This window comes from Macrobrachium nipponense, chromosome 23 (assembly GCF_015104395.2).
Source record: "Macrobrachium nipponense isolate FS-2020 chromosome 23, ASM1510439v2, whole genome shotgun sequence".
NCBI classification, from domain to species: Eukaryota; Metazoa; Arthropoda; class Malacostraca; order Decapoda; family Palaemonidae; genus Macrobrachium; species Macrobrachium nipponense.
In genome coordinates, this window is record NC_061090.1 from 7,575,832 (window position 1) to 7,596,805 (window position 20,974).

The window sequence follows — 20,974 nt, forward strand, 5'->3', positions numbered from 1 at the left end:
GTCTATAAATCCACTTCAAAGATTGGAAGAAAAAGTCCAAAAGGTCGTGTCCTTGTAATCTCTCTCAAAAAAAGTGATCCGCTATCCATTTATCTATGTATCTATTGGTAGCATAATTTGTTTTTATTTTCTCCCAATAGTTGAATACAAGAAGAATTCTGCAAATTTGTTTTTGGCGACAACTGAAATGTGAAATAGTTTGCCTCGTGCAGTGATGTCTATTTTCCGAATTCTGGTGCATCGGTAACATTTTCTCTTCCCTCATAATTATTTAATCAATCAAGTATTCCTATAACTTGTCTTTGTCTCTGTCTGTGTAGGTTGATTTCCTTCAGGACCCCTCGACTTGGGTTGAAGTCTGTTGACTCCATCCATAATTGTTTTCAGTTAAGGTTCCAAGAAAGAGAAAAACTTACCTAAACCTTCAGCCCCAAACACATTTTTTATTTATACATTTTTCATACTCTGTCTTTATGAATCAGACGAACTCCCCAGAAATAACTCTCACCTGTTTTTATTTCGGAGAAGTCTCCATTTCGTTTTTCTATTTTTCTTTTCTCTTCCTTTGTTGCATTTCCCGTCTCCTTAATCTTCCGGCGTCATGGCCGCTGCCATTTTCTGCGGTTGTCACACCGCGCATCTCTCGACGCTTTTGTTTTATCTTTGATTTATATTTGTGGCGGCACAGCTATCATTTAAATGACTCATATTTTCATCACGCGTTCTTTCAACTCGCCGTATTTCTCTCTCTCTCTCTCTCTCTCTCTCTCTCTCTCTCTCTCTCTCTCTCTCATGACTGCATCTTGCCGGAGATTTTCTTCTTCACAGTCTCACAATTTTTATCATAAGAGTTTTTGAAACAATTGTATTTTTGTTTTCTCTCGCCCGCTCACTTTACCCTCTCAAATATTTCCTTATTCCTTGCTTCACATTTTCATCATATCGTTTCCTTAACACCTCCCCCCCCCCCCCCTTTTTTTTTTCTTCTCTCTCTCTCTCGCGGGCCTTTCTGGATGGATGTCCAGGAATACGAAAAAGTGGCGTGACGAATGTCGACGTCTGCCCGACTCCTTCCTTCCACTCATTTTCCTCTACTTTCGCTCAGCAGAGTTTATATTTAGAACCCGGCAGCAAAAATACGGCCGACTTTTACAGGTAGAATTTGCCTCGTGGAGACACCCACGAGTCATTTTAATGATCTTTTACGTATAAATGACGGGGAAATGTGACGAAATAAAACAAAATAAAATCAAACATACACAAGTACCGACTTTTCAACCCCACTCAGTAACGGTTGCGAGAAAGGGGAAAAAAACGAGCGAAAAGGAAAAGTTTGGAAAGCATTCGGGAGTTTTCCGCGGCTATCAAAGAATGACCTTTGGTTGCCTACGCATTAGCATAATTAGAAGCCTCACATGTCAATGAGAATGCAACCCGACGCGACCTTTTGTTTGGTTTATTGAAGGACGGAAGGTATACACTAATGCCTCATTTATCCAGAGCATGTAATCCCCACTGCATGAGAACATTCAAGTCACTCACTGCTACTACTCACCATTCTGCTACTTGCTTTCAAGAACATCTCCTTCAAATTTGAGGTTACTCTGCAATATACCAGCTATATTTAAAACATTAACGGCCGCAGTAGTACATTTCACCAATTGATCTACAGTTAATTGTCATACATTAGTGTAAAAAGTTTTTGACCCGAGGTGATAATACTTAAATTTTGTTCAGAAGCAGTAACGCAACTGTCAGGGCTTCAGGTTGATATTGTTAATTTTTACTAAATTTACAAACAATCACGCATTTCACTACAGACTATGAAAGAAATTGTGCAATGTCATTAGCCCATTTATACACTGGCACTGTGTATTTCACAACACGCCCTAGCATCTATATTCTATATGGAACTCTCTCTCTTTTTATCTCTCTGGGTATAGTATATATATATATATATATATATATATATATATATATATATATATAATATATATATATATATATATCAATTCAAGCTACAAATGTCCTTTAATATCTAAATTCACTTTACCTATATATATATATATATATATATATATATATATATATATATATATATACATATATATATATAATTTTTGAACACTTCAATGACAAAGGGCATTTTGGCAAACTAACACACAGTCTTCACATGGTCCAAGATTCTGGACGCAATAAAAAGAAGAACAAGAGAAGAAAAAAGGGAATAAAACAGAGAAAAAGAAAGAGGCTCTTACACCAAACACGGCGCTGCCCTGACATTTTATTCGGCGCGAGAGAGCAGAAAGCAAACATATGTGACCTGAGAAGAAACTGGTTTTGTATGTTTCCGACAAAATTTTAAAAATGCAAGTGAAAAATAACTCTGCTTACCTATAAATTTTCCTTCCTGAAGTAGTTTATTATTATTATTATTATTATTATTATTAGTATTATTATTATTATTATTATTATTATTATTATTTAAAATATATACAGGAAAAAGCTTTCGATGACCTTCACGGTCCTCCTTTCTGCTATACAGTATTTTAAATAACAAAATCAAACAGGCAAATCACTAGGGACTTACTTTCCCATTATTATTATTAATTATTATTCTGCCTGATAGTTACAGCCACATACTTACTCCTAAAGTATTGTAGCTGTGAGTATCATCATCATATTCGAGATGCGTGAAAGTTTATTATTATCATTATATTATTCCTGATAGTCACAGCTGCATACGTCTTCCTGAAGCTGTGAGTATTACCATCATATCCGAGAACTGTAGCTAAACACTATAATTCCACCTGCAGTAGTGAGGAGGAGCATCAGCAACAGTAGAAAATCGATTCGGAGAGATCCAGCCGGAAAATAACAAGGCATCCCACTTCCAGCAGATCCATAATTTACTTGGAACCGCTTCTATAAATATTTATGATTTTAGAAACTGGGATTTGGAAGGAAAAAATAGAAGAAATAAAACTCCCGAATTGAACCGTAATTGCTTCATTAAGTATGAATTGTGCGTCATGGAAGGGATGGAGTTTATCTAACTTGGAATTCCTTTTCTTCCAGGGGAGTTGCGAAATACGAAGAGAGAGAGAGAGAGAGAGAGAGAGAGAGAGAGAGAGAGAGAGAGAGAGAGAGAGAGAGAGAGAGAGAGTCCCCACTTTCCAAATCAGAATTGTCAGAATACTGGGAACGATAATTGCAGCCACATGAAACTTCTAATGAGGTCTGTACGCCAAGTCAGAACCAACTTCGTTCCTTAAACTTTGTTTCTACGGCAGCTTGTTCAAGTCGCAATAATTGCTGGCAACTGCGCTGTCTTGCACACTTGAAGCAATCAGCCTCAGCTGAGGTTCTGTAACAGTCACCCCATCCAAAAAAAGCCGAAATTAGGGCAGAGCACCAGCTTAACAGAGTTCTTAAGGTACAGCACTGTAGTTCGTTAACTTTTCTCTTTCACAAGTCAGCCCTAAAGTAATATCCGTCAACGGGAAAAGGAAACGTTCATGAACGTTTTAATAAATGTCGACGTTTTAAGAAGAGTTCTATGAATTACAAGTTTTTTTTTTTACAAGAAGTCCCAAAGAATAATACTTAGACGAAGAATATAAATTAAAACATTTTGTATCAAATCTTCAACAAATCACGAAGCTTTGAGGGAAGTTCCGAGAAGCATACCACAAAAAATCATAAAAAAAGCCAAATGAAAACTACCCATTCAAAGTTATCTTCAATGAAACCATTAATAGACTGCTAAATTTTAAACGGAATACACCGATGACAATTGAAAAACTGTCTTAAAATAGCCTTCAAATTTCGGGGGTTCTAAAATTGGTCATACGAGGTGAACATGAAGTCACCGACAGTGGTCACAAGAAGAGGATCAAACGTGAAAGGAAGCCTTCTACCGTAGGAGAGGGAAAGAACAAAATTAGAGACGCTGTCAAAATGAGCATCAAGAGGGAAAGAAACTTCTGAAAATAAATGTATTTCCTGCTGTCATGAGACGTTGATGAAGATAATAGTGACCTTTACCACCTGAAAAGAAACGGCTTACCTCTTTTCTGACAATTCGATATACGGTATGCAAATGAAAAGTTGTATAAAATCGCTACTCAAATCCAAGTACGTGAAAAAGGCAACTCGCCGGAGATTTGCATATTCCTTGAATTCCTAATCCAGTTACCAAAGAAAATTCAATTTGGTTTTGAATGTATTCCAATGACTTTAAGGTAAAAGACTCAATAAGTCTTCACCAACTCAATTTGAGTTTAAAATCCGGCGAATCCCTAACAAAGTTTTTACCTACAGCAATACTCTAACGAAGCAAAGTTTTTTCCAAGTGAGAGAGAGAGAGAGAGAGAGAGAGAGAGAGAGAGAGAGAGAGAGAGAGAGAGAGAGAGAGAGAGAGAGAGAGAGAGAGAGATATCAATACTAGCCACGTAAAAAACATGAGAGGCACCAACAAAAATCGTGCCTAAGAGGATTATCGAATGTACCTCGAGTTCCAATCCAGCATTCCCTGTTTTCCAAAGTCTCTTCGTACTTGATGACTCCTAATAGGGATAATTCTTCAGACAGAGCGAGCGATTCCTAAAACTCTTGTCATAATTTATGACTCCTAATAGGATAGGATCAGTCCACACACCCATACAGAGAGAGCGAGAGAGAGAGCGAGAGAGAGAGAGAGAGAGAGAGAGAGAGAGAGAGAGAGAGAGAGAGAGTTCCTGTCATAATTTATGACTCCTAATAGGATAGGATCAGTCCACACACACAAACACACACACGCATACACTCCTAAAATTCTTGTGACTCCTAATACGAGAGAGAGAGAGAGAGAGAGAGAGAGAGACGAGAGTTGGGGGGGAGAGAGCAGATTAAGAGAAGAAGAGAGAGAGAGAGAGATCCAAAACCAGTTTTCGTAAGTCTCCCGCTAAACGACAAAGAGAACCGACTGGAATGTCACAACTATTGGCTAAAATACTACGGGCTTTCCAAACTGTTTTCCCATGATATGAGATCAAGAAAGAGGGCATTATAAAATGGACACACTTCCATTTTGGAGTTAATCCATTTTTAAATTGCAAGCCCTAAATGCGAGCGAGAACCCTTAATAGAGGAAAGGTCTTGAGATGACGGGCGTGGGGTTAATTGCCTAATAAGCGCCCTGTAGTTCAGAATTAATATAGCACAGGGTTAGACGGCTTCTGACCAAAATAGGACAATCTCGCGCATGACGTCACGTGGCTGATGTGACTGACGTTCAGGTAAAAATAAAGTCATCAGTTAGTATTTGACCCCACCAGAGTGAAGAACAAGGAAACTACCTTCCAGTACCTGGAGATTAACGGGGGACCTCTCTCACACAAGGTCGTGAAAGAGATAGAGAATGGGTGCGGGCAAACAATTTCCATAGTGACCCTTAAATTATTCGTTTTCTTTGTTTTCTTTTATGGCCACCTACCAATGACGTCACAAATATTAATCCTGCTTTAGCCGTCGCTAAAACTTATAAAGCAGCGAAGTGGGTACGATTCATGAGTGTTACGATGAGGGCTGTTTAAGTTCCTCCTCCTCTCATGAGAGTTGGGATGTTGGCGAGACAGTTTTTTTTTTTTTTTTTAGTTAAAATTAACTCAAAACAAAGGTCTTCCTTAAGAAGAGGATGGTGGTACCTATATACTGTTCTTTTTTCTAAAGTTTGTTAAGTGCAAAGGCGTGTCACGAAAACATTGATTTTACCTGTCAAACTGGGGCATCCAAATTTCACGAGGGAAAAACTTTTTGTTAAATGTTATTTTCAGTTTTAACTGAAGCCAAGACAACACCACGCGTTCGCACATAAACAAACACGGGCACAGACACATACAAACGGAGAGAGAGAGAGAGAAGAGAGAGAAGAGGAGCGAGAGAGAGAGAGAGAGAGAGAGAGAGAGAGAGAGAGAGAGGCCTTTATAAATTTGATTAAGTTTTATCTTCCATTTTAAGAGAATGTCAGTGAAGAGTCCTTGGATGCTACGTCATTAAGGATCAAACAACCTCCATGATATCCTATTACCCGAGACAAAGTCCTTGAAGTATCTAAGGCTTACCGGTGCCACTAAGAACCTTAACTTGAGCCTAGTGGTGTTTTTACGCGCTTCCAGTTATATACACACTCTCTCTCTCTCTCTCTCTCTCTCTCTCTCTCTCTCTCTCTCTCTCTCTCTCTCTCTCTCTCTCAACGTAAAAGGCATAATTCGGAGTTTCCAAAGTAATAAAAGCGTCATAAAGACAGGAATCTAAAAATAAAAGCCTCGCTACGGACATTCCTTTTGTGTACCAGGATTAAAAGCTCTACACAGCCTGAAGTTTCTTATCCTAAAAAACCTCATGAAGACCACTACTTTCAATTAAGGCAAAGGACAATTAGGCTACTGGGACGCTGTTACTCGTGATGGCTACAATCAATAAATCTTCATATACTAAACGTACTTATGAACAATCATGATGGTGATAAAAATAAACAGAATATGATCAGAACACAAAATACAAGAGAAATAATAGCCTTTACAAAATGACAATCGACCGTACCGAAATGTAAGACTTGCAGGCCCAACTATTTTCTTAAAATTCATGGCTAATCTAGAACGACGGTGCCTCCAACCCTGTCTAACTTCAACTCACAAAATAAATAAATATAAATACATACATTCATAGGTATATATAGTATAATCTATATATGTATAAAAACATTCGATCTGTAAGATGGCATTTGTGATTGTCTATAAACACTGCCACTATCAAGGGAATTCTAAATATCAAAGCCAATGGGGAGCATATATTAGCCCGGAATTTGCGAGGGTTTTGGCTGATCTGGGGCCTTTGAAGGTCAATAAGATCATTAACCCTCTTCGCAATTTACCTGGCAATTATCCTCGTGCCATTTGCTTCGGGCAATCTTCACCCATGGAAGGTGGCAATGAAAAACTAAATTGCTGGAAGCAGGAACCTGGAACATCTAATCACTTCCGTAATTGCAAGTATAAAACTATTTCTAAACACTGAACGTTCATGGGATTATAAAAGCGTAATAGCCATGAACTCTGAGGAAAAAATTATCTCTTATTTTGCTCAATAAAATATTTTATTCCTCGTCGTGTTAAGATGGATTTTCTTGTAAATACGTGCTGAAAGTCTTGCATTAATTAACAGCCTAGAGAACAACTTTTCTGTGTAAAAAAAAAGAAATGAATAAAAAAAGGGGCTTCGTAACATAATGATTATAACTACACGATTACTTGTGCAATATTATTTGGGTTTTGAAATATGAGGGAGAAGGAACCGCGATAACATAAAAGTATTCAACGACGAGACTTTCAACCACGATAAGGGAATAAAGTCCTTCAATAGCCACAATCACGAGGTAATATCAAGCAGAAACAAAGGAATGAAAAAATGAAAAAAAAAAGAACTGTTGCAAGCAGAGTAAAGGCATACAATTCACTGCGTACGTTAGCAGTGCCACAAGGAATTTTGCATACGCAAATCGCTTCTCTCCGCGACACTAAATTCAGATCTTTCAATATGCAAAGCGAGATTAGAAGCGTAGAGCCATTGCAGTCCAAACTGCAGTACACAATGGGGGAAAAAATGAACTTCAACCTGAAAAATTTAACTCCCTAAACCTTGAAAATGGAAAATAATAACTCGCTAAACTTGAATAATGGAAATAAATAATCCCCACATCTTGGAAAATAGAAAAAAAAGTCAACTCTCTAAACTTGAATAATGGAAAACATTAACCCCCTAATCTTGAAAAATAGAAAAAGTTAACTCCCTAAACTTGAAAAGTGAAAAAAAAGGTCACTAAATTTGAAAAAAAAAGAGAGGAAAAAAAAATTACACCCTGAACTTGGAAAAAAAACTATAAAATTAACACCTTGACTTGAAAAATGGAAAAAAATGAACTCTAAACTTGAAAAATGGAAAAATGAACTCCCTGACCTTAAAAAATGGAAAAAAAAATTAACTGCGTAAACTTGAAAAATGGAACAATTAACTCCTTAACATTGAAAAAATGAAAAAAAATGTACTTTGTAAACATAAAAAAAAAAAAAAAAAAAAATCAATCCCTAAAACAAAAAAGGACAGAAATAGAAATGGCGGCGGCGAAGACTCACATCTGTAATGACTTTGAGCATGTGGATGTAAGTAGCCTCGGTCTCAACCAGCTCCCAGATGGCACTCTGCTGCTGCTCCTGCCGGTCGTCCAGCTGCTCGTGCCCTTCGACCAGGACGCGCCAGCTGTCCTCTACTACTACCTCTGTGGAGGTAATGGAATGTGATCAAAATAAATCAAGAATGACGTACCACTTTTGATATTCTTAAGTACGTCTCCGAATAAGACTGATTTCAACAGATATAAGGCAAATAAATTATGATTTGTTATGGTAACTTATAACCTTGCACTAAATTCAGAGTGCAAAAATGCACTCGTAAAAGGTCTAAAAGTACTTGTTGTGATATATTAATAATAATAATTTACTATAAAATCCTGAAAGATTATGTTTCATCTTTTATTGAAAAAAATATTGTACCATTTATACAACCAATTCACATAAACGGGGAGAGAGAGAGAATGAGAGAAGAGAGAGGCCGAAGAGAGGATTAGAGAGAGAGAGACGAGAGGAGGAGAGAGGAGGAAATGAAATATAACACTGAGAAAACGAACACGGGCAGTTATTACAACACATCCGTTGCCGAGTAGTCAGGTAGTCATAACAATTCCGAGAAAAACAACGCCTTAACTGACCTTGTTCTATCTGATATGTCTGACAGGCTAACAGGTGAGGCTGCTTCGGGATACCTTGCCGACTGTAGAGGTCCAGTTGCTGGACAAGGGAGTCCATCTTCGAGTCCTGGAAGAGATAAAAAAAAAGAATAAAGGTCAGAGGGATGTGGATTAAAATGGAATAAAAGAAAACGAACAGATGATTACAATGAGCTATACATCTAGAAATTAAAAATTCATAAAAACCAACAAAATCTAATCTCTCTTTTCAATGGGAAAATGATTAATTATTTCATACTGTAGATGAATTTATCTTGTGAATGCTGCAAATGCATCTATTCATGTACACATTTACAAAAGAATACTACCGGTCATGAATACCGGAATTGACAAGTGTCATGCACACATGATTGTGTCATACACAGGATTTATATATATATATATATATATAATTATATATATATATGTAGGTATAATATATATATATATATATAATATATATGTATGTATATATATATAAATATATATATATATATGTATGTAGGTATATATATATATATATATATATATATATATATATATATATTATATACAATGTATATGTATATAGTATATATATATATCTATATCATATATATATATATAATATTATATCTATATAAAATATATATAAATATATATATATATATATATAATATATTATATATCTATATATATATATATATATATATAATATATAATAGTATATATATATATATACAATATCTATATATATATATATACACATATACATATATATATATATATAATATAGATTATATATATAGACTATAATACGCTTTCTGTTAAAACAGAATTCCATCTAATAAAAGGAGCCCATAAAAACACCAAAAGGTAAGAAATTACACCATATTATATATATATATATATATATACTATATATATATATATATATATATATAATATATCCTATATATATATATATTATATGATGTAGTAACGTTTCAGGTGCCATTTTCTGTGAGCTACAGTAGACACAGTTGAACTGTGAGATATTGTGGAGGGTGAGGTGGACCCTTGGGTAGGGAAGGGGGGGGGGGGGGGAGAAATTGGTATAGGAATCAAGGGGGGAGGGGGGGTAGATATACTGTAGATTTCAGTGGAGGAATGACCTCTATTGTCAAGGCCTCTATCACAGTGATGAGGTTCGTTATTCGTGAAAAGGTAACGTTTAGCTTAAATGTAAATGTAGCTCATTCATACAAGGGATAAAGATAGATGAAACAGATTATATTTTCGTATAAATTATACAAAACATTTATCATAATTTCCCTGAATCTAAAATTACAGCCACTATCCTTCATCAATATTTTGCGTTAAATTAGTCCTCCTTCGCTAATTTCATGAAATATCAGTAATTTTACTAATAGTATATAAGTTAGATTTATGATTTAAAGTAAGTTAGCGAATCTGCCATTTTCAATATGTTTGATACATTTAGGTAAAACAGCAAGTAGAGAAAAGAAAATACCAACTGATTAAAACAAAAAGCAAAAATAAAAATACAGGGAAAATATCATTGTATCGGTCGTTATGTGGTAAGTTCCCCACCTCTTTCTATAAAAGCGGTGGCATTGTCAAGGAACTTTGGGTCCCAATGAAAGCCGAAATGCTGGAATTATGACCACCCACCGAGCGGGGCGGTCGTAAGTTCCCTTTTAAGCCTCGGGGGGCGGCACTTTCCTCTCCCCACGACACGTCTTTGGAGAGTCTGACACGGGAATGGTTTTATCCCAGAATGAGTCGATCCAAACACCCGCCCGCCCACTTCAAGGGCATTCTCCCGCCCACCAAGCCACCCACTTCAAGGGCATTCTCCCACCCACCCACTTCCAGGGAGAATGGCCAGACCGAGGAGCTGATAAGACCCCTGGACAATCCAGTGCGGTTATAGCAAGATAAGACGCTTACTGGGAAAATTAATTTTGTTTCAATGGGTTTTTGCTATTCTTTACCGTCCGCTGTTGATTCAATTTTTCTCATACTATTGCACTTACACACACACACACACACACACATATATATACATTTTGTTATATATACCACCTACAGATGAAATCAAAACACTGACATATCCATTAACCTCTTAGAAAAGTAGGTCGAGGTATAACTTGGGAATATTATCAGTAACTCCTAGTAACTATTTTTTACGACAATGAGAAAAAAAACGTAAATACCACAGTGCAAGGGTACTAATGATACTTATCCCTATTCAGATAACAAGCCTTGATATTCCTGTTACTAAACTTGTGAATAAAATATAAGTACTCTTATATTTTATTCACAATTTTATTTTCTACCAATTAGTAATAACAGACTGACAGAATTTGGGAAAAATAAGTCAGCTCTGACGGGGCACAGTTTTTTAATTAAGTCTTTAGCCCTTGTATGCAAGGGATTACACGAACGACTCCAATATCATATTTTAATATGTTAAAATTTGTAATGGCGGTGATGGCTTCAACATGTGATTGTTCTATGTTGGCTGATAATTGAAAAGATATTAATAGAAGTGACTGAAAAGCTGTCTTTGTCAACGGTGAAAATCCGGTCACAATTCTGAAATTTTATTTCACTGCGTACTTCTTGTAGGTAGTATATATAATGTATGTATGCGGGTATGTATATATGTATGTATGTATATATATGTATATATGTATATATATAATATATATATATATATATATATATATATATATATATATATATATATATATATATATATATATATTCACCCTGACCCACGGATTAAAAAAGGCTTATGTAGCCGACTCCCTCTGGCATGAATCAGTGGTCACTTATCTAAGTAATTACCAAAGCCGATGTGCTTAACCTTCCTTGTCGGACAACAAGCGAAAGGGCGAGAGAAATAAAAGTTTCAAGAGTCTCGGCCAAGTAAATAAACCTAAATATTTGCGACAAATAAAACAGTGTCAGTACGTTCGACCAACCAGCCAAATACTGGCTTTCAAACGAATGATCAAACTGAAAGCCAGTCTCACAATCAGGTGTGTGTAAACACACCGCAACCCTCATATGTATACAAACCAACCAGATGTAGTAGCAGCATAGAAAACGGTCGACTACCTACCACCATAAACCACGTTAAGACATTCATCAACCTACATTATCAGCCACGGTGATAATAAGGCTGAATACCGTTTCAGATACCGCTGCAGTATTTGGGGAAACACCTTACAGACTCATTTCATATTGATGTAATTGATTCGTTATCCGTAAGTTTTAGGTAATTTTACATCTAGTGACTTAATAATAATAATAATAATAATAATAATAATAATAATAATAATAATAATAATAATAATAATAATAAGAATGCTCGGAGACAAAATGTCTATGTAAAAAATCAGTTATAGACATGAACTACGGGATTCTTAGTGCTTTTGTTTTTTTACGACTTCCTGAATAAATAAATATGTATAGATAGTGGATCTAAGATAAGGACATGGATGTTTTAAGAAATAATAATAATAAATAATAATAATAATAATAATAATAATAATAATAATAATAATAATAATAATAATAATTAATAATAATAATATAATAATTATATTATTATTAATTATTATTATTATTAGTATATTAGTATCATTACTATTATTACTTATTCTTTTTTTTTTTTTTTTTGCGTAAAACTATGACCAAGAATTTTGTACAGTATCAATGCGACCTGTTTTAAATATTAGGAAAACATCTTTAAAGTCAAAAGAATAATAATAATAATAATAATAATAATAATAATAATAATAATAATAATAATAATAATAATAATAATTATAATAATATATTCGAACCAGGACCCAGTTCATGACTGAAGGGGCCACAAGGCGTACTTCCCCCTGATGACAACAGCGGGAACTGAGTAATGAGATGCACATTGATGATAAACGCAGAGGGGGAAGAAGGACTAATGGAAAACGGAAGATTTTAAAGAGAGATTGCAGGAAGGAATCAGGGGGAGAGGAACGACGCCGCTAAAGCAAATGCAATGATCTGATACGTAGCCAACAGAGAAAATGAAGTGGAACTCTCCAACAACGAGAATGAATTTCTAGCGTATAGTAATAATAACAATAATAATAATTGTGTGTGACCCTCTCATATAAGTATGTGTATATATATACATTATATTTATATTATATATATATTATATGTATATATAAGTATAAAAGGCCACTAAAACACGCTGATTTAAAGCTAAGGACTATATTTCGGTGGAATAACTTCAACCCTTATCAAGTAGTGAATGGGAGAAGGAGTTTTACATAGCGAAATATATAGCAGGAGATATGACCCTTAGGTGATGCCTGGGCGGTGACCCCAGGCATCACGAAGAGGCATATATCCCACTATATATTTCGCTATGTAAAACTCCTCCTTCCATTCACTACTTGCCTTTTATACTCGAGACGTAACCTGTTTTAACAGAAGAATTTATTTACAAAAACACACACACACACACACAATATATATATATATATATATATATATATCTAGTATATTATATATATATATATTATATATATATATTGCGTAGGGGTTGCATGTCTTAGCATTTCGATTCTTACCATTTGGGATGATTGGCTTCATCACTGGTCTTCAGAACTTCGAAGAAGACGAGCGTTCATGGCTGATCAATACTGGATGGGTGAAGACTAAGAAATTCCCCTGAACGCACACTGAGCAAGTCTGGGGCTAGCAACCGCATCCCTTAATTCTCACTGATAAACGAACGGGTAGCAATTTCTATGGCCACTACCCCAAAGGAATCAAGAGCATATCATGTCACGTCTCCCCATATTGATATGGGATACTGTTATGGGGTGAAGAATAAAAAAGCAACTTGCGTTTTTGTCAAAGGTTATGGAAGACGGAACAAAACAGATCGAGCAAATTAGTAGAATGAAACGGAACCAAGAGGCAAAAGAAACTCGATCAGACAAGCAGAGGACCAACAATTACGGGGGAAACTAAACCAAACTAATCAAGCGCCAATGAAGAAAATGGTTCAGATAAAGGGGAGACTGTACTAAAAAAATTAAACCAAGGGTTTAGGGAAACAGCCACTTCTAGTGTGGATTGTTATCACGAGTAAAAGGACACCAAATCAAACCAACAAAAGGGGACAAAAATATTATCAACAGGAAAGAGACACCGAACTAAATGAACTTGGATTGTCATCAGGGGCAGACACACCGAGCCAACCACGACCATGATCAAAGAGCAAGACTGACTCAACCAAATGAACTTAATTTTCATCAGGGGTTAAGGGAAACTAAAGCAGACCAACTCTGATCATTCTTGCGGAATATGGAAGACCGAAATAAAGATGATTATCGTTAGAATATGGAAAATGTCCATGCAACGTGAAGCACTGTCATGGAGACACGCATATGGAGCAGTTATGATGTCTAAAAGCTTTTAATAATAGGCCTTCGAGGCATTTTTATTCGCTGAATGCCTCTTACACAAAAGGCCCAAAATGGCAAAATCAAGATTCCTTCAAGAAATGACAGAGGGCATTGGAGGAGATTACAACTCATTAAGTTATGGGACGTTAACTCGTTTGAAGACGTTCGACGGATACATCCAATTTGTGAAGCGAATGACAAAAGGATTCTACTGTTCGAATGTTTACTTGGCTCCGAGAAAACTCGAATCTTTCCGTGGCCTGATGATTAGAAACCGAATGTCAATATGTATTTATGAAAAGCATCTCCGTCAAAAGTTTCCCATTATCGTTTCTCAACACTTTTCTCCTTCGCATCAATCAAGTTATTATATTATTGTGGATTTAACTCGCCCAGAACCAACGCAGCATTTCGACTGTATCATCCTAACGCCTCGACAACATTAGCTCGTAAGTGACTTTAGCCATTTGGTCTAAATTATAGGGGTAGTAATGACATTGCACTCCTCTACGTTATTACTGTAAATATGGTCTGCCCTTTTCTCTTCCCTTCTCTGGAGTTGAGTTATATCTTAATACGAATAAGTTTCAATGGGTCTCTCTCTCTCTCTCCTACATTATAGCACACACCGGTATTATTTCTGATAATATTATTAGGACTTGTTACCAAGTCAATATAAAAATGCCAGATACAGTATAAAAACTTGCAGAGAGAGAGAGAGAGAGAGAGAGAGAGAGAGAGAGAGAGAGAGAGAGAGAGAGAGAGAGAGAGATCGCATTATGGAAGCGTTGTCAGAGAACATTCCACTTTTATGAAGGAATTACATCGTCGGCCACCACACGAGATGCGTTCCTCTCATTCCTTTCTCTCTCTTATTCCATCTTGATTATCGTCTAATCGCACTCGAAGGCTTTCGATTTCCTCCCATTTATTATGTACAGATTGATGCATTGCCTTCGTTTCACCACTTTTGCGACACACAATTTCGTCTCAATTTTATGCCTCACAATACGCCACAATTCTGCTGGTGCTTCTTGTTTTAATTTTATATTTTTCCTTGCAATTAATTTTCTTTGTGAATCATGTTGCTATTATCGTTCTTCGTTGACTGTGGATGTTTTGAGGAAAAATTCTAAAATCAACAAGGTTATGAAAAGATTTTTACATATGATTAACATATCTCACCCATTCAAAATTAACTCCACCTTCTTCTGACTTCATCCTCCAGTTTATCATCTCTTTACCTGTCCTCATAATTCACGCTATTCTTTACATCGCAAGAAAACCGTCAGTAACTCTCGCTTTGAGTATGAACTTGAAATGCATTCCACACGTCCTCCATTTCCTCCACTAGTTTCAGCCTTGACTTAATACCACTCCCTTCGTCGAGGAGAGAGGTCAAAGTTCACGGAGGCCAAATGATTATCTCCCAGACATACTGGTATTCATTTCCTTAAAATCGTTTTCAACACCTATTGGACTTCACTTCCACATCCTGGTTCTCCAGTTCATCCGATAAAATACAAAGTTTTCATATAATATTGAGCCTTACTACATAAATCATATTTTGGTTTTAATGGACTTCAGTTCCATAAATCAGTCCGATGTCTTACTGAAACTAACTTTCTCACACTACGTCTAAGTCATGATGACCCTCGCTTGCTTACCACACACACACTTAGTTCTCAGACTAATATGAAAATACTGTTGATAATTACAAAGCGTTACTTACGTACACAAGCATTTTTCAAATTACATTGAACCTTAAGCAAGCACAGAGTTCTCAGGTCATTCTGACCTTATCTTCAACACATTATTTTTAAATCCCGCTTGCAGACATTGTTCTTATGTCCTCTTTTCGTACCTAGCGTATACGCCACAAATATCTCACTCTCTCTCTCTCTCTCTCTCTCTCTCTCTCTCTCTCTCTCTCTCTCTCTATCACACACCAACGGATTACATTCCTCTGATTTAATATTAAAGCATATGCCCTTCTCCCCCCCCCCAAAAAAAAAAAAAAAAAAAAAAAGGCTCCATTCATTATCTTCGGCTGAGGCTTCCTTGGCGACAACGTACAAGGAATGGGAAAACATGGCCGTTGTCAAGAGAGAGAGAGGAGAGAGAGAGAGAGAGAGAGAGAGAGAGAGAGAGAGAGAGAGAGAGTCCTACTACGTACGAAAGGTTGGGAATCTTTCTTCCCGAAAAACATCGACTGATACTTTGTAGGGAATTCTCGTTTCTGTGAAAGAGGGACGACTGGAGGCTCCCGTTTAATAAGAGGACATTATATCTGTCCTTTCTCTGTCTTATTAAAGGAAACTATTCTTCACTTGGTGAGACATCCATCTCTTCTTTCCTACTCCCAGGAAAAGTCGGGGAAGAGGGAAAAGTTATGATACATACTTTTTTTTTTTTTTTAATAGTCCCTTCACACCGACGGAGAGTAATGTGGCCATCAGCTATCGGCGAGAAAGCGATATATATTTAAGAAAAATGCCCTTTTCATAATTACAGGCCTTTGCTAATGAATGTTGGACAAAAAACAAAAATATCCGTCGTTCTGGTAGTGGGGCCAGGTGGCTATATGTCACAGGAATATCTAACGAACGTGAAAGCCTTCCACGCGTATGCGCGTTACTTTTTTTCAATTTTTAGCTTAGATTATTCCCTCTACGGAATTTAATTTCTATGGTTTTAAAATTGTTATTTATAATAACCTTTAATTTTAATTCTTCATTTAATACTTATTTTTTCTTTTAACAGTGTCTTATTATTGTCATTGTTGTTGTAGCTGTTTTAATTCTTATATATTTTTATAGTTTTAAATCTTTAATTTTTATTATCATTCACAATTTTCAGAGAAAAGTGTGTGTGTTTGTGTGTGTATGTCCCCTCCCCACGTCATTATTATGTCCTCCTTGGGAATATCCACCGCAGCTGTTTTCACTGAGCCCATTACTTGACTTTTTCTCAATATTGTCCAGAATGGCCGACAGGCCAATCTTATTCGCAACATTTCTAACTGAAAACCATTCAGCTGTCTCCCCCTCCTCTAAAGATTATCGTTCGAAATGGCCATTTGTTTTGTTAAGACTAGATTTAGCTGGCCCAGTGTCAATGAGGGGTCTTGTTCGTGCGAGCAGCATTGAAGTGTCTTATTTCTCTTGGGGAAAACGGGAATAGGAACAGACGAACAGAACAAAATGATAACAAGGATTTATGAAAGGCCTGACTTCAAAAAAAGAAATAATAATAATAATAATAATAATAATAATAATAATAATAATAATAATAATAATAATAATAATAATAATAATAATAAGATAAAAAGAAGACGAAGACGATACTAAGAGAGAGAGAGAGAGAGAGAGAGAGAGAGAGAGAGAGAGAGAGAGAGAGAGAGAGAGAATCGATGATTTGATATTTTCTGTTACCGCCCTTCATCAGTTACATACAAGAGCAGTCGCCTTTAACGCACACATACTGAATGTTTGCCGAATTTCCGTCACATTTTGCCCTTCTTTGTCAGCACCTCCAACTATCAGCATCAATATATGGACATATTAAAAAAACTAATGATAAAACTCATTAGGAGGCGATAACGCTTCAACTTTTAAATGACAATTCCATGAAAGTATCGTAGTTAATGCAACTGCAAATGCTAACTTGGAGTAACTCTTATTTAATTATATCATACAAGCAGAACAAATAAACCACGAGCAGTTGGAAGTTTTATGGTTTTGTTAACTGGGCGTCACACAATAAAAGCAGACAGACGTCATTCCCAAAATGCAGTAGACTTTATTTCTCTTAACTAACTACCAAAGACTATTATGGCCTCGCTAAGATAAATAACTCTGCCACTTTTCTCTCGACAAGATGAGTTTGTGAAACAAGATTACGTCCTGGATGGCGGCTATTTTTAGTATATGAGGGTCATGATGAAGGTTGTTCGGTCTCTGAAACTTCTCTCTATTTCTTTCAGACAAGTTATTCAAGTTAGAAGAAAGTTTTACGCTGGGTAGAAAACACACTTAATGTAGCACAGTCATTTGACATTTTGGTAAAGTTCTAGTTTTATCACAATAAAAAATAAATTAAGTACACACTTAGGGGCAAACAGACGGAATTTAAAAGACGACCTCCCTTCATGTACACCTACGCATGGCGGTTTATTTCTGAGCCAAGTCCGACTGAAAATCTTGCACTTTACACCAGCAGTGATGACAAATAAGCGTGACAGACAAACTGACAAACAGATGGAAAACTATATATCGTGATCGGGCGGGGACTGAAAAAAAAATTACATAAAACAATCTAGTATGTCTCTTTACAAAAACATTTGCAGCCTCTCGAAAAACAGAGCGTTGTTTTATCAGTAACTTGAAATCGCCAGCTTCAAAACTGTCATTTCTATCTCCATTCTTTTTCCACTGCCTTGGGGAGTTCTAGCTCGGACTTAAAGATGCACTAAAACGATGCAGCATTTTCAAAGACTACCTCGATTATAAGGTGGAATATGAATTGGTCTTACCGAAGACACACAATTTTATATATATATATATATATATATATATATATATATATATATATATATATATATATATATATATATATGTATGTATAACCTACAAATGAGTATACAATAGGGCGCACACTATGACCCACGAAGTGATTACACAGTTACGCACTATGTAGCTCTTCCCAGCTTTTTTTCTTTGAGAAATCCGAAATGATTAAAAATATCTGTTACAAGTCCCATCTCGGATGACGACCCCATGTTTCCCCCAAGGACGTGGTCAGACTCGATTTTCTATTTTATTCTTATTTTTTTTTCTAAGGCTACATGATGAGGCACTTTGCTTACATACTCGCCCACCCCTATTTTCCGTCTCCCCATACCCATACCCTCTCTGGACCCCATGGCATTCAGCTAATACCTACAAAGTCAAAAGTGTCCAAAGTCCTCTATATCACAGCTTCGGATTCCCACCAGGCAGTTTCCACTTGCAATCCGTGAGGTTCAAAGCTCTCTTCTTTTTCTGACTCAGATTTCGAGTCTCTTTTGGCATTTTTAGTGACGACGGCGGCATTCCAAAAATTCTGGTTGGGAAAGAACTGAACGGGGTATAAAATACTACGTACACGAAATAAAAACGAGTGAACGAAGAGAAATATTACCATTACTCTTGAAACAGACTTTCTATCATCGAACAATTAAGCTGCAGCTACATCGTTCTAATCATTATTCCAACAAAAATGACGCGACATCGATTTATGGGACAAAATACGAACGATTCAATCAGGCGAAACGACAAACAACCACAAACCAAGTTCGGCAGAAATCGTCCCAGTGCAAACAGTTCGAAATTCCCGACCTAGATGCCATTGATTTCCGATCACTTGCTAAGAGGACTCCGAATGAGAGACGGAACATTAGTTCCACCTCCCCCTTTCCTCACCCGTTCCACGGAACGTGAATGCGCTGTCACACTGCTTTCGGTATCGAATGGCTCCACCGAGAGCCAATGCTCGTGGTGAGCTGGAGGCTCTTTCTCCTCTGAGAAATCTTCCATATGCGGTATACAATATGTATTTGTATACGTGAATATATATATATATATATATATATATATATATATATATATATATATATATATATGTGTGTGTGTGTGTGTGTGTGTGTGTGTATGTGTGTGTGTGTGTGTGTGTGTGTGTGTGTGTGTATGTGTGTGTAGATATAAAAATATGATCATCGCCACCTCCCCCGCCCCCCTTTCATAATTTTTATCAAAGTAGGTTTGGAGTCTTCCAAATACTCTGACCACACGCACGCACACAAACACACACACACACCCTCTATATCGGTGCCTTCCGATAAATATAGACATTTAATTATATTTTCAATTGCAAACGTTACTATTCCTATTTTTTTCGAAGAGAACTAGAGAAAAGGGAACAAAACAGAACGCATGCTGAAAAATAAAAACTTAGCCGCAAGAAAAAAAGTATTATATTATATATATAAAAAAACTGGCTCCGAACAAAAATAAACAATTCACGGAGCAAATCCAGGCCAAAAAAAATTAATAATAAAAAGGAAAAAAGAATAACTGGGGGGAAACGAAAGAAACAAAAGCCTGATAAACAAAATGGCAGAGATTAAAATCCTCACGAATGAGAATATCTGTATTGAAGCTGACTTGTCCTTGGATATTCCCTGAGGCCTTCAATCTATACAATACTGACCAGGAGCAAAAATAACCGAGGGAAATATCTAAAGATCTTACCCGATCTTTTACTACATACATGATTCACAGGTACTGTACGTCAATTTCAGGAAAATCAATTAATTTCAATTTATTTTTTAATCATTCATCAGCTCGGACACAGCTCCTAATGCATCACTCCAATTAGTAAGGAAAATTCTAATGACTACTAAGAAGCTTTCCTCAATATTAGTTTGCCCTGAAGACTTACGGATGGACAAAAAATATTATTAGGGAAAATCTCGAAACAGTAAAAGATGTTTTCGCAAATATGTTTCTCCCCGATAAAATATTTTAAACAGTATCGAATTGCACTGAATATTATCTAGATGTTTTACGTCATGCTATCATTGCTATTGATATATAAGAATAAATATTCATAGTAATATGAATCTTAAAATGGAGAAACAAATCCACAGTAATGT

The 20,974-nt window shown here is 36.2% G+C and overlaps 1 protein-coding gene across 1 annotated transcript in view; it reads right to left on the reverse strand.

Annotated features, from left to right (window-relative positions):
- Positions 1–20,974, reverse strand: part of LOC135198510 (uncharacterized) — a 55,018-nt gene that overhangs the window by 16,427 nt on the left and 17,617 nt on the right. Inside the window, exons 2-3 of the mRNA XM_064226152.1 lie at positions 8,807–8,912; positions 8,175–8,317 (exon numbers count right to left, since the gene is read on the reverse strand). Of these exons, the coding sequence (XP_064082222.1) occupies positions 8,175–8,317; positions 8,807–8,912 (249 nt within the window). The remainder of the gene's footprint in view (positions 1–8,174; positions 8,318–8,806; positions 8,913–20,974) is intronic.